Source organism: Loa loa (assembly GCF_000183805.2).
Source record: "Loa loa unplaced genomic scaffold supercont3.177, whole genome shotgun sequence".
Taxonomy (NCBI): Eukaryota; Metazoa; Nematoda; class Chromadorea; order Rhabditida; family Onchocercidae; genus Loa; species Loa loa.
In genome coordinates, this window is record NW_018108357.1 from 28,423 (window position 1) to 42,970 (window position 14,548).

At 34.9% G+C, this 14,548-nt stretch overlaps 4 protein-coding genes across 5 annotated transcripts in view; 3 read left to right on the forward strand and 1 right to left on the reverse strand.

The window, feature by feature from the left end:
• Nucleotides 1–643: 643 nt before the first annotated feature.
• Nucleotides 644–3,918, reverse strand: LOAG_07562. Of its 2 annotated transcripts, XM_020447476.1 has the most exons (8): nucleotides 3,742–3,918; nucleotides 3,315–3,497; nucleotides 3,116–3,208; nucleotides 2,819–2,932; nucleotides 2,421–2,591; nucleotides 1,953–2,076; nucleotides 1,360–1,551; nucleotides 644–1,050 (listed from the first exon to the last, which is right to left on the reverse strand). In XM_020447476.1, exons 2-7 carry the CDS (start codon nucleotides 3,320–3,322, stop codon nucleotides 1,363–1,365), a joined length of 699 nt encoding a protein of 232 aa, XP_020305589.1. In that variant the 5' UTR covers nucleotides 3,323–3,497; nucleotides 3,742–3,918; the 3' UTR covers nucleotides 644–1,050; nucleotides 1,360–1,362. The 2 variants fall into 2 exon arrangements, with proteins under 2 accessions (XP_020305589.1, XP_020302297.1); XM_020447475.1 differs by lacking the exon at nucleotides 3,116–3,208 and having other exon boundaries at nucleotides 3,241–3,497.
• Nucleotides 3,919–4,448: 530 nt separating this feature from the next.
• Nucleotides 4,449–5,370, forward strand: LOAG_07563 (hypothetical protein; the record flags this gene model as incomplete). The annotated part of the gene is made up of 4 exons (XM_003143096.1): nucleotides 4,449–4,573; nucleotides 4,598–4,715; nucleotides 5,009–5,062; nucleotides 5,311–5,370. 4 exons carry the CDS (start codon nucleotides 4,449–4,451, stop codon nucleotides 5,368–5,370), a joined length of 357 nt encoding a protein of 118 aa, XP_003143144.1.
• Nucleotides 4,852–11,116, forward strand: LOAG_07564 (hypothetical protein; the record flags this gene model as incomplete). The annotated part of the gene is made up of 14 exons (XM_020447477.1): nucleotides 4,852–4,974; nucleotides 5,311–5,491; nucleotides 5,888–6,030; nucleotides 6,457–6,616; nucleotides 7,142–7,558; nucleotides 7,684–7,787; nucleotides 8,107–8,160; nucleotides 8,272–8,404; nucleotides 8,551–8,591; nucleotides 8,751–8,885; nucleotides 9,264–9,474; nucleotides 9,733–9,962; nucleotides 10,449–10,668; nucleotides 10,919–11,116. The coding sequence occupies exons 2-14, from the start codon at nucleotides 5,381–5,383 to the stop codon at nucleotides 11,114–11,116; spliced, it is 2,157 nt and encodes a 718-aa protein (XP_020302298.1). The 5' UTR covers nucleotides 4,852–4,974; nucleotides 5,311–5,380.
• Nucleotides 11,117–12,547: 1,431 nt separating this feature from the next.
• The window catches only part of LOAG_18028 (hypothetical protein), a 4,263-nt gene continuing 2,262 nt past the window's right edge, over nucleotides 12,548–14,548 (forward strand). Inside the window, exons 1-2 of the mRNA XM_020450698.1 lie at nucleotides 12,548–12,924; nucleotides 13,530–13,701. Coding sequence (XP_020305590.1) covers nucleotides 12,836–12,924; nucleotides 13,530–13,701 — 261 coding nt within the window. The 5' untranslated portion in view covers nucleotides 12,548–12,835. The remainder of the gene's footprint in view (nucleotides 12,925–13,529; nucleotides 13,702–14,548) is intronic.

Sequence of the window (14,548 nt, forward strand, 5' to 3'; positions counted from 1 at the left end):
CAAGTTTCATAATTATATAAAATTTCTATTCTATCTTTGATCGTCTAAGGACAAAACTGTGATATCTCCTTAGAAAAAATTTTTCCCTTTCACTGAAGAGAAAACAAGTACCGGTCGACATTCTCGGGGAAATATTCCAGTAAGAAATCAAAAAAGAAAAAGTACCACAGGAAGTTTGGCAGTTTTTCTCTTCCAATTGTTTACAATATTTTACTACATTATCCACATATTGTTCGTAAGTGATGACACTGTGCATAATGTGACATCCATGATCATCGACTTCTTATCACCCTCATATTAATTGAATTCATATCAAAAGGAAGAAGGGATGGAGTGGGAAGTTTGGACGAAAATTTAATATAATTAAGCACAAAATAGTATAATAAATTGGTCATCTTCTTGCAACTTGTTTTCTGAAATGAAGTTATATGCGTCTTGAGTGTTGTAACTAATTATGCGTTCTTCTTACTTGAACACTTTTTTTCCGTTTCTCTCTCTCTTTCCTTTCGATGACACAATCAGTATTATTCCACCTAATTAATCCATTCCGATATTATTAAGAAATGAATCCCTCATAATGTTTGAAATCATTGCAGCTAACGATTAAACAGCAATGAATTCGTTGTATCATAACAGAGTAATTCAACTTCAATATTATTTATTTGATACAGTTTGAGTTAAAATATTTACATGAAAAACTGAAACGCGAAACATGTGATGGATTTTACTGGAATTATACCGGAATTCCTATCGCTTTAGTGCTCTGGATTATTTATCCTTATATTAGTGCGCAGTTCTGATTTGGATCGTAACTAGTCCACTTTGTGATTGACTACTTGCGTCCCACATTACTGGTCCTGAAGCTTATGATTCATTCAGCGTGGGCTTTATCCGAATGATCAGATGCTTGAATCATGATCAGATGACTCCAAAAATTTGAGCTCGTTACTTAACCATCACAGATACATACGGCCAGACTAATAGTTAACTTTATCAGTGTCGTTTAAAGTGAAAAGTACAACATCATTCGTCCATTACAGTTCACAGTGCCTGCAACTGTGACAATTTTATTTCATTGAATCAATTTGTTTCCATCTTTAAAAGTGGATAATTTATATAGGAATGATTTGCAAAATCTCCATTCATATTTCTAAAACAAGCTTTTGAATAGAGTCCAGAAGTTAGGATACTAACACCAGAAGTTTTTTGACTTGATGTTTTACATACTCCCGAACAAAAAAGATGATAAGCGGAAACGCAAAATTTTCAACAGGAGATAACAGGAATATGCAATTCTCGAATCAATCATTCGGACCAATAATATGAACCCTACGTGACACAAATATTAATGATAATAACTTCTTATTCCTCCTTTTCCTGCTTCAGCTTCCGTCGCTTCCTATTTTTTGTAAACCTTTCTAGTGGATGGATAGAAAAAGGCACAACGAAATTAGGATTAAAATTCTGTATAACAACGATATCCATTGTAGTCATCAGCATTCTCATGACATCATCCACATGCCCATTAATTACGAGATCGGCTTTCTGATCCTTAATTAAAAAATCAAACAAATGAACAAGTTATTTATTCTGGGGATATCATGCAAAATATGACCTTGAAATTTATTCTAAAAAACCCAGAATGCTATTATGAAAAAATCTCTCAGAAGGGCTTAAAAAACGTGAAGTCATATGCCAGTTTTTCTGGCTAGCTAGGTCACGTACTTCTCCCATTCCAAAGCAATTCTAAAACTTTCCGTTCTGCGACAGAGCTCTTTTCTGTGTTATCATTATAACTATATATCTAGCACAAAAATTCCTAATCTTCGAAAAAATCCTTCGCTTTTTTAAAGCAGATAAAAATTTAGACTTGAAAAAACTATGAGAACCAATGAAACCTCGATAATCATTACTGGAAAATATAATTCACTAATACTTTGTTTGAAATTTACATGTTTTGTCTTCGAAAGATTAATGATGACCATTTTGCCACCATTTTTCTTGGTCAGAAGCGGTAGGTCACCAGCAGGAGTTATTTGGAGTGTTGTACCCATACAAATGCTGAGGTCGGCATTTCTGCAATCACTGATTTACACCCGTAATAATGAAATTATAGCATTTGGATATGGACCACTCACAGTGGATGAATTGATAGGATGGTACTGGAATCAAGGAACTTTTCAGGAAAGGTCGATGGTAAAGAATTCGTACAATCGATTGATGTGCTAACAGCATAATCTGACGGTTCTATTAAAGACCTATGAGAAACTAAGAAACTAAATAATAGTCATGAGAAAGCCCCTGGAAGCCCTTATGAAACAGCAAATATCGTTCTTTCATTACGGATGACACCTATTTCAAATGAGCAAATTCAGAGGAAAAACAGAACTTGAAAATTTACTAGCACGTTTTAAAACAACCTTGCAAATTCATTTGCTGCACAAAGATCTTCTTCTGGTAGTGGATCTTCCCAATCCAAGCAAACATCGTGCAGCATCCCACGACAAGGTCGTCCATTATTTGTACCTTCACATCGTTTTCCGGTAGGTTTTAATCCGATGCTTCCAGTTGGTACAGTCCGATAATATCTTCTAAAACAATCAATTGTCAGTCTTGTCTTGAAAAACCATCCAATATACTTGCCTGTAATATCTAGTAGAAGGCAGAGGAAAAAAGGCAGAAAATTCATTTGTTTTCAAACCATTAATATATAAATATGGCAAATAACTTACTGTTTTAAAAACCGAAGTTTTGGAAATTCACAAAAAAAAGAAATTTTAATATAAAACAAAGTTTAGATAAAAAGGATTCTGGTTACCTCCTACATCTAGCACATTTTTCCAGGAATACATTTCCGTGAAGTTCAGCGATACGATTCAATGGATATCCTGAACGAATATGCAAACCGTCCACATTTTGAGTAATAACAAATCTGAAGTTATAACAGTTTATAATGAATAACTACTGCATGTATATTTTTACAGGACCTCAAAAGCAACTTGAACGATTTTAGTTAATCTCAAGAATAGAAAAAAAAAACTTATTTGTGCAACTTCACAAATTTATGACATTTCTGACGGCTTGAGACAATCATGAAAATGTGCTCATAACCAACGTTCTTCTTTTCTTCCTTTCTGTTCCTTGTTTTTTTTTTCTTTCTTTTGTTGTAAATCCCAGCTTTCCAAAATCTCTTTCCTTGTCCAGGTTTCTAACAAATAAAAATAAATTCAAATAGCTCACTTAACGATATTTTTACTTTCCAATGCATTAATTCCATAATGAGTGTAGGTTGGCGAAGCTTCAACGAAACTGACCCCATCATCGATCGGTTCGTTTCGTGCTTCCAGAGTCCATAATCCCTTGGGACTGCGGAAATCCGGTATACCTGCTGCAGTACTGATACCAGCTCCTGTATGCAGCACGCAACAACGACTCGCCAAAAGTAAGTCTGCAAGCTGACTCACTTTTCGCTTCAGTTCATGATGATCGTCGACAACCTAAATTTACATGAGATAAAGACCTGAATCCAATAACTGCTGAGTAGTGCAATTCCATTTCCGCCATTAACTACCATGCCTCAAAAAAAGAAAAGTGCTACTTCAATTCAAGGCACTGTCATGAAATGACGAGAAACTACCGGAATTATCAGAAAAAAGGTATTAGGTAGGATCGAACATATTGTTATGGTTGGAACCTCAGATAAACCTAGAATATATCCGGAAAAAATGGTAAGATGGAAACCTCGGGTAGTCCGAGAACACCTTTATTCTCGTAAGGCGATAAGGCTTTCGCATAGCTCATAGCCATTATACCATTCTTCAAAAGAAGTCTCACGGAAAAATTGCGTCAGAAGTTATCCCGACCCGTCAAATCTCTGCGTTATTCCTGTTGCAATAGAATTTTCCTTTCCAAGTCTACTAGCCTGGTTCTACCGTAAAATACTGGATGATCGCAGACCAAATACGAACCAATGTTTTGATTCCTAAGGAGTTATTCGGATAAATGCATAGAAAGGGTATATCATTGTTGTAAACCCAATTTCGGCAATGCTAATCATACTCTTTTCGAAAAAAGAAATTCGCACGTCACACAACTTTTGCGGAAAACATCCATTTTTTGATTGTCCTCATTATCAACAATACTCTGATTATCTGGTAATTAACAAAAATTCCGGGGTGAAATATCGATTTCGTAACGATTACATTTTTTTCTTGAGTATCATGGATATTACTTCCTATTAAAAATTATTGGTGGCAGTAACTATCTGGGAATTAACAAACACGTGCTTTTCGGTCTCATTCATTTAGATTTCAGTTGTGGAAGGAAGGATGTTTTTTTGGAACCGGATTAGCTGTTGTAGAACGTCACCGTATGACCCTGTAAGACGTCATATGTGCTCATCGAAATGTTAAATAAATTCATGTGGTAAACAAAAATAACCTCAGGATATGCCGAAAGATATGAATACGATTTCACATCGAGATTTTCAAAGTAACATAAACCAAATCAGTGGTCCGCAGCGATGTTCTCATTTCATGGTTTCCGTAGGCCACGTCATTGTCGCCCAGCGAGGGTTTTTTGTGGATTTTTGTTCTAGACTATGGACGGATTTAGCTGGTCGTGGTCTGTTAACTTTGAAACTGTCTGGTTGTGGCGCTTTTGTTGTAGTTGTGGTTATGTTACTACTGGTCGGTATTCTAATTCGATTGCAGCGGGTTGGTAAGAGATAGTTGCGCACATTTAGAAAGCAAGAAACAAGAATACGAGAAAAAAGATAGAAGTTGGATCGGAAATTTGAAAGAAGTGAAAGGAAAAGACTACAGTTGCAAAGTTTTGATATAGGGATTTCACAGGATAATTAAGCGATGATAGCAATAATATGTGAACACGTAAATCTGATACTGGAACTCTATCGTATTCATCATTCGTGTGTTTTGGACAAGCGATCTGCGGATGACCTTTAACATACTTTAGGTAGTGAATTTTTTCTTTCATTATGCTATTTTAGAAGTCCACGGTTTTGGGCAATTTTGGCACTAATTATCTGTGGCTTAGTTTTCCAGTTTTACTAATTTCGGTTACAGTTCTACATTCAAATTTCTAGATTTTCTCCTACAAACGTAAGGTCTCTTTTGATGTTGAATTCGTTGTTGCTTTTTACTTGCCATTCAATACAAATAGGTGAAGCATTTTGAAGGGCTTTTTTGAATCACTGGAAGTTCCTAATGTTTTGGTTTATATCCCGAACTTCAGAAGTGTTTCATCTCTCGCAAAATGAAGCAACAATTCAGAAGCATTTTTTTTTTTCAGGCAAAGCTTAGTCCATCTGTACAGCATTTTCTTCGTTTGTTTGTTTTGTTTGATACGTGAAACTGGTTAGATGATTTCCAAGGATATGGACGCTGACATCGATGTAACATCAATGACCGATGATGGTATTTTGAATCCATACAAGGTTTCATTAAGTAGTGATAAAAATGTTGATAAAGAGGTTCTGTTTTTTTCCTCGTTTTTGTTATTAAAAGATTTTTAGGGATCGCTTTAAAGTTAAGGAAATTTAGTTAGCGTGATTTTATATTAATTATCATGGCTTGAAATTGATCATGTAGACCTAGAAGTTAATCGTGTAGATCTAGTTTAAGGCCCAGAGTTCGTTTACTTCTAGCTTTATACTGTTTTTTTTCTTTTATAACGCTTTGTATTGTATTTTATTTTGCGAAAGCATACTGTCCGATATCAGTTAAGAGGAGAAGAAAAGATTTGAACAGGATTTTCAGTACTTGTGCTGCTCTATTAAATATGAGCTCCGAAGTTCTCGACCTAATGAACCACTTTGTCTGCAAGTGGACAATAATCAATAATCATTATATAGTGAGTAGTTTTGCAGGCTTATTTAAGCAAACTTACGGAAAATAAACTTACTCAAGCGATGGAGGAACATATGTTTGACGGAGAAAATGCTGAGCAAGAGCAAAATGAAAGTTTTGAAAGCAACGACGGAAATTCATATGGCACAAGACAGTCGAGAAAGTGACATTCAAAATCTTTTAATTAGTTATTTTCCGTAACAGATGAAATGATGGGTGAACTGAACTAAATTTGAAATTTTTATCCAGCTTTTCAATTGTGTTTAATAATATTTTGTAAAGTGGGCAGTAATAATAATAATAATAATACATTTCATTGCTTTATTTCGAAATACATTTGAGACAAATAGCATTACAACGATGGTTACAAAACTCACTTCTGTTGATTTTCTTGCATAGTGAATTTGATATCTGATAAGTGCCCTTGCCAATTTTATTTTAGTATGGGAATGATAGCATGACGATACTTCATTAAGTGGAACAGTTTCAAAATCATAATTCCATAACGTTCGTTCGGTACAATATATTGTAGAAAGTTTTTCGATATGTCATGCTGACCTATTAATGTTTGATATACTTGAAGACTTAGGAATCCATCATTATGGCAAAGGCCAGATGTGCGACGTATCGTGGAGGATTTCATCAACAAAGATATAACTTCAAGAGGTGCAGCCAACAAAATCTCGGATATTTTGGGTCGTAATGTTTCACATTCAACTGTTTTAACATACGCTAATAGATTGCTGCGGGTATGTTTTCATTTTGCTTTTTCAGATTCCATACTGTATTTTTCTTGGTTCGCTTATGAACTTCGAATTTGAATATGAAATAAATCTTCAGGAAATTTTTGAATGAATTTCATGTCGAGACCAAATGTATTCTTTAGCATGTTTTCATCTGTTTTTCCTTAACAAGCTTCTAATCAGAAACTAGGTGTAGCGATGGTTCCCAAAGTCTCTATCTTTTTGGAATCTGAATCTCTTCTAGTACTAAAATTCCCTTTATAACTTAGCCAGTCAGAATAAATAAAATAAGCTATTGATAACCAGTCAGAAAAAATAAAAAAATTAGCCAGTCAGAAAAAATAAAATAAACTATTGATTGCCCTCAGCAATATAGTTTTTTCTTTTTTTTTTTCAAAGGTGTTGCAAAGATGCTAGATGGTGATTTCAAAGTTTCTTGATGAAGTATAAGTGGAAGTAAAATCAGTTATGAAGTATAAGTGGAAGTAAAATCGTTTGGATCATCGTCACGGATAATGCCCGTTATTTAAGGGAATAAAACGTGAAGTGGAGGAAGAACCAGCATATCAAGTTCAGGTTGAACCCGATGATTCCCCAGCAGCAGTTGATGAAGTTGGGTATGATGTGCATTTCGAGCTCGTGAAAACTAGCCGTGGGAACGATAATGGTTTGGCAGTTTATGAAGACAATGGTTTTGTTCGTGTTTATCGCCGCACTAGTACAACCGGACGAAGCGCATCCTATCGATGCTCCACGTGTGATCATCTTTATGAGAAACTTGGCCAGGGTGAACGACCAACAATTAAAATGCGTGATAACGTTATCGTGACGGATCCATTTCCAACACATAATCAGCTGTGCACCCCTACACCTGTGGATGTATTCCGTAGGACACAGGAAGATTTAGAAGCACGGCAACTCAATATGTGTAGGCGTGTATTAACCAGTGTAAGTCTCCCGTATTTATAAATTATTTGTGACAACAAATCTTAAAAGTTTTGAGCCTAAATATACATTTATAAAAGTAAGTAGAACGCTAAGAAATGTCAAAGTTAAGGTCGTATAAATTTTAGTCGCGTTTCAAGGAAATGAGATGGGCAAGGCCATTTGATACCGTTGGATATGTGGTAAAACCACCGAATGAAGAAGAAGAAGCGATCAATAAATGCATCGAAAGGTTTTGTTACTCCTTTGTCTTTCATCTTATAAACATTGCACCCTTAACATATGAAGTTAAGATAACAATAGCGTTATGTGAAATACGTAGTGCTTTGAATGGAATTGAAATTACAGGAATTATGGGTGAGGGAAGGAATTTTTCGTTTACTTTTCGGGATTTTATTTGTCACAAATCATTTTCATTCGTTTTGTAAACATGTTTTTTGACTGGTATAACACCTGATCGATGTTTGCATGTGGGTGACAAAATCTGTTAGAATTGGAAAGCTTTCTTTCGTTATTTCATAAATATGAATTAAAGATTACCGTTTTTACAGTCTGTTGACAAGGTGTCGTGGCTCAACAGAAATGGAAGACGAGGACAAGGAAGCGTATGTTATTTTATGCTTTATTTACTTTATTTGTTTATTTGTTTATTTTTTTTTGGCAACTGATAAAAGTACCAGTTTGTTCATGATAGGTTAATTCACATTTCATTTCAGTGTGCTGAGAGACTTAATTGAAGGTTACAAGCGTGGAGAGGTTTCTAGTTTAACGGAACTTGCAAAACTGATCAAAGAAAATCTAGACATTGACGTCTCTAGCCCCACTCTTTGTCGATATCTTAAAAAACAGGTCATTATTTTTGGAAAATTTTTGACTGGCATTAAAGCTTGCTGTAGCGGACTCATGCGCCGCAGTGTTTAATGCATAATTGAACAGCAGTCGAGTATATGGGCAAGTTCATTTTATCAGTTCACATTATAATTTCTTGTTTACAGACCGACGATAAGGCCCAATCGCCAGTGGAACCTGATGAAACGTGAGGTTTTTTTCTATTATTTCTTGTTCCTATTGCGAATTGAGCTACTTTTAGAAGACAGATGAATTGAGCGTTTGTGTGTATAATTTTATGCTTTTGTTGCAGAGAATGCGCTTCTACTTGTATTTTGTCTTCAGAAGTATTGTTCTAAATTTTCAGCGATACCGTCCTGATAGCTCGGCCTGGACTTTCGAAATACTTGAACGAAACGCTTATTACTGTGCCAGAGAATGAAGGCTTTCGCCAGTATTCATATATGAAAAAGTCGTCAGATGGTGTTCGATCGTATTACAGGTTGATGCTGCATTTGTTAAACCGCAAATTTTATGGAATACAATCGTGAACAATTCATGTTTTAGAAACGCCTTTGAAGTATATTCAGTCCAAATTTTCTTCTCTCTTCCTTTCTTTTCCAACAATAATTGAAATTCCTATGGAAAAGTCAGCAGAAATAGTGAGGCCTTTCTATAAACCATTCCGATATAGGGACTAAGGTTTCCAGAATTCGCACATCTTTAGCTCAGCGATGGATTTTTCGAAATCGAAATTTAGGGAATGAAACAAAAAAAAGAAAAAAAACCAACCGTGATTTTATTTAGATGAGTTTTATTTTCTGAGACAAGGTTTGGCTGATATTTGGATTGAAAAAAATCCATATGTATATTGTTACAGGTGCCTTGGATGTTCCCGTGCGAAGCGCCTTTACGGACCAGATCGTCAAGCTTACGTAAAAGTGGAATATGGTGAGATAATCGATAGGCCACTTCACCATCGCAGATGTGAACCACAGTCGGAAGAAAGTGTTTTAGTCCAAAATCTGGATCGCGAATGTCGTAGAAGTATCAGGAAAGGTGAAAAAAATCCACGAGAAGCTCATGCAGAAGTTTGTTTGATTTGCGATTTGATCCTGTTTTGATTTTGATTAGCAAAAGTATTCAGTGGATCGTATGGGTCTTTATCTCATTTGGAATTCAGCAATGCGTTTAATGCTGGATTCTCGGAATGTTTTCATGTACCTTTCTGATGCTTATCATGGTGAGTAGTCCAGCAGTTCTGTGAATGTCTAACTTGTGGTATACATCACATGGCGTGCTTTTTAATCTTCGGATGGAGTTCTACTTTCATAATTTTAATATTTTAGGGGTTAGATAAAATGGCTGAAATAGAAGCGTCGTTTTCTGGGGACGAAAATATACATGGCGCTTTGCAAAAGCTCTTCCCATCATGGGAAAGAGTTAAAGCGGCATATTTTCGACAGAGGGATTTGTTAAAAAAGGCAGCGATAGCGGCAGAACTAGAAGAGGGAGCATACCAAACTAGCATCCATGGAAGCGAAATTGGTCGTTATGAAGAAATTGAAGGAAATGAGAGGTTAATTTATTGTCTTACCACTAATCTAACTTAAAGTTTTAGCAGCTCTAAACCTTTTTTTATTGCTCTTCTGTTCGTGAAACCATCAACAGTGCCAATTACTGCAGTGCAATATTGTCTAGATAGTAGATCTCTCATTATGTGGTTATGATATGTGTAGTTATTACATGTATTACGATATATGTTATGGCATGTGTTCCGGCACGTGGAAAACTTGCTTATTTGTGAGCACTTCGTAAAACGCATCCGATGAATGGCTTGATGGCTAGATAATAAGAAACTTTGAGGCGGCCGGTGTCCTTATTTTATTTCGGAAGGCTTATGTGTATGTCTTACGTACAATAGCAGGATGTGTGAGAATGCTCTGACCTAAGTGTTGGAATGTGACTCTTGTTTTTTAGACTTCATCCAATTGCCTTCTTTGTATAGATTCATGTAAACTTTGTAATTAGCACATTGTATTTTATGCGAAACATTGAATTTTAGCTTCATACCACCTCCCAGTGCAGCTGTCGAACTTACTCCCGAGATGAATGCTTTGAAAAATCAATTATTATTCGATGTACAGCAAGCCATTCGGAGAGAAGTCACACGAGCAGTTACTCGCACCACTGCCATGATGGAGCAACGATTCGATGCAAAAATTATGCAAATATTCGATGATATATTTCGGACACAAAATGAAGAAGAAATTGTAGAAGCAGGGGTGAATTTTATTTTAACTCATTTATGGTTCATGTATCGTTCGACCCTCCACTTTCTATCTTCTCAGTTCTCGTTAATTCTTTTGCTCTGTACTGATTTCCGTAATTAATTTTTTAAAGCTTTTTCATTCTGTACACTGCATTCAATTTGGCACGGAAAATTACATATAATCCGAAAATTATGATGGCCGCTAGGTTTTGTAATAATTTGGGAATTTGCGCACTGAAATTCGTCATGTTTGTTTTTTCTAGGTAGTCGATGAATATGCCCTCCAGGAATTTCCGTCAACTTCATCCGCCTCATCCTATCCTTCACAGAAACGACGACGTTTAGAGAGCATTGGAGGGAATGAAAGGATTAACGATACACCGTTTTCAATTCCCGCCTGCTATTTGAAACGAAATAGATTGGTTATTAAAGAAGTTACAGGAAAGAAGAGTTCTATTTAAATTCTCCTTTTGAATTGCACGTTTTGGATTACAACTTTTATCCAGAACTTTGATCAGTTGTGTAGATAATATTCTAAATTCTTCTGCTGTCCTATATTTAAATTCTCGTAACTTTTGATCTTGTTTCATATTGATGGCTTCTTCATTTTTACGGTCTTAGCTCTTCCGTTCTGCTGTCCCATATTTATTCGGAAGGAAATATTGAAACGGGAGTGGGAAAATGCTGTATTCATCAGTCGTTTCTAGAAAGCTTTTGGGCGACTAGAATTGTAATGCCGTTTTTCTTCTGTTTATTTGTAATCTTTCGTATACATCGTTATTTAATTTTTATTCTTGTGAGGATTGTATTTTCCAACTAAAATATTTTGGTAAGCTTTTTGATTTTTTACGTTTTGTATCAAGTGATGTGTGGATTTGACTTTTTGAAACTGAAGAACTACATTCTGCTAATATTATTTCTGGGAAGCTACGGTTTTTTGAACAGTTTACAATATTTGACGTCCCGAAATTGGTTTTAATTTCCCTCACGTTTCCATCACTCCACTAATTCGTCCGACTTTGTCCATTCGACTTCTTTTCTATTCTTAAAATGTTGGGAGAGCGCAAGAGGGGTTAGAATAACTAGGAATATACTTGCTTCGAAAAATGTTTTGGAAAATTATTTCATTGTTTGGAATCATAGTGTATGCCATTTTTTTATTAATTGGTTGCCAAGAAGTCTTGTGTGGTGTATATTGTTTAAATGAAATTTGAAATTTTTAATTTTATTGGCAATGAGTTCGGTTACCCTTATTTTTTGATAACAACTATACAAAAATTGAGCTTCCCAGTTGAATATGCGTTTTGTCTGGTAATAGTGTTATGCTGAAACAACTTTCAATTTAATTCGTTTTTTTTTCTTTTGTGTCGTGGTTCATTTACGTATGAAAAAAGGTTGTCATGATTGTTTGCTTCACCTAATTTTGTTGTTTATAAATGTGGAAATCTCTTCAATAGATCTGATGTTTGACGACTAGAGTCGGCCATGATACCATCCCCCAATAAAAAGTCAAAATGCCGATTGCACGGTACCATATTTTCAGTAAGGAAACGAAGATTTAATTTTTCTATTTCAGCAATATGGTAGCAGCAGCGTAATTATCAACGACGAGGGGATATCATTTGGGTTTGGTAACTACTGAAAGAAGGGGATGTTACCCACAAATTTTTTTTTTGATTGCGTATTGCTTTGTCTATAATAAATAGATTGTTATTGATGTTTGTGTTTTTGTAAAATTGGAAAATGGGAATGATCCTTTCTAGAGGGATTACTTTATGACTTTATTTCGAGCTCACCAAAGTCACGACTTTACATTTGTACAAGAATGTGCCACTTTTTCATGGCTGTATTTTTTTGTCTTTGACGTAATGTGATAGAGATATAAATTGTAACCTTTTTAAAAGTTGATCAGTTTTCAAGTCGTTGTTATTGTCATATTTCATAGGCGAAGTAATGGATCGACTACCCTATACTTTTGAGCTGTATTCTACCAGGATTTTTCTGTGGATTTCACGACACGGCAAATCTTACAAATTTAGCTTGTCTATATTTTGTTTAATGGTGCAGAAAACGTTTTTATAAAACAGTTCATGGGAATTCGGGATTTACACATTATGAATTAAAAAAGATACTCTCTGTTACTAAAATATTATCTATTAAGGTTATCAACTGATATACCAATGGTACAAACAGAACCGGTTGAGAAAGAGAGGCCGAAATGTGGTTGTAAAGGAGTTCGCTTTTGCGCAGCGTGTAAAGATACGTTAAGGTGAGATAAAATCCTTGGTATTAATATTTGAAGAGAATCACCTATAATAAAAATCTTACGAGATTATTGACGCTGATTTATATTTTGCAGCACAGTAGTTTGATTCCCATATCGTGATTGGGAATTTTATAATCTTGTTAAATTTATAATGTTCATATTTGCTTTTTATATGGTGAACAATCGGGATTTGTTCGTGCTATTCATTTACCGGTGAAATTTTAAGGCAGTATAGGGTCGGATCTGTCGACGCTTAACGTTAGATGAGACAGACTGAGAGATTCATTATCAGTTTTCAGTTAGGGAAAAGAATAGTTGGATTCATTCGATTTACTTCACCTTAACTAGTTACTAGTAGTATATTTTAGTTGACATACATATATATTTTGGTAACCTGAAATATGAAATACTAAGTATTTCATTACTTAATGTATATTTCAATAACCTGCAGCATAAAAATAATTTGTTTTAATATTCAGTGATATGTGAATGGCTGATCTATTTATTGTAGCTTCTAGTATTAACATTTTGTAAATAATAGTACTACCAAAAGTTTGTCCACAAAAGAGCAAATATTCATAACTGGTATGATTGCTTAAAATGTTTAGAGTGACAAAATTAGCGCTATGTGGGGAATATCCGTATGGAGAATATAAGAAGTACGTTTATTCTACACGTCATCTTGCTGCAATACACGATAAGTCATTAACCGGTCGTCCAACATTAACTGAAATTCATGATTTGGCTGGTAAAATAAACGGGACTGAAAATAAACCTGAGGTAATCCTTATAAAAGATGCAATTAATTTTGGAATGTTGTACATATGTTTGATTTTACTTCTCATTAAATGTGGCGAAGTTCTAGTATCGCATGTACTTGTGAATTTAATGGAAGCATTGCTAGACTATCTAATCCAGTTATAAATATTTGAGGATTATTTGATCATTCCTGGTCTGCATGTTATTACCGATTTCCTTACCGAAGCTGAAGAGATGGACCTCATTAACGTAATTGATAGGACGGATTGGGTGCTTTCACAATCAGGACGTCGGAAACAGGTTTTCTTACAATTGTTTATTTTTTAACAATTTTTTACAATTTTTTTTTTCTTACAATTGTTTTTCTGATCTTTCAATTGTTGTTGTCTTTAAATATAGGTATTCGGGCAGAAAGGGTTTTTATGAACTGTGGGTGGAGTGAATACTGAAGTCAGGATATTAATAATTTGCTTAAAGCTTTCTGCGGCTGAAATCAAGAGAACAATGATTTAGTTGAGGCTTCTTCCAGTTATTTTTATATTCATTTCATAGCACTTTTTCATTCAAATTCATGGAAATTGATTGCTAAACAACTAATGTTGTAGCATTATAGTTTGTTGCGACCAGACTACTACTGACAACCAACTGGCAACTGAATTAAACAAAATTACTTTTTGCAACTATGAACATATTTTAGAATGCTATTACTCCGTACCTTTGCCTAGAACATAGTCGTATTAGAAAAATTATAAAATACCTAGTAGAATATTGATTGACTGCTGAATTAAAAACTCGACCTTCCGGAAGTATAATTGAAAAATTGTAGTCGTCCCTTTGTACAATGCAGCAAGTCATTCAATTCAGTAAC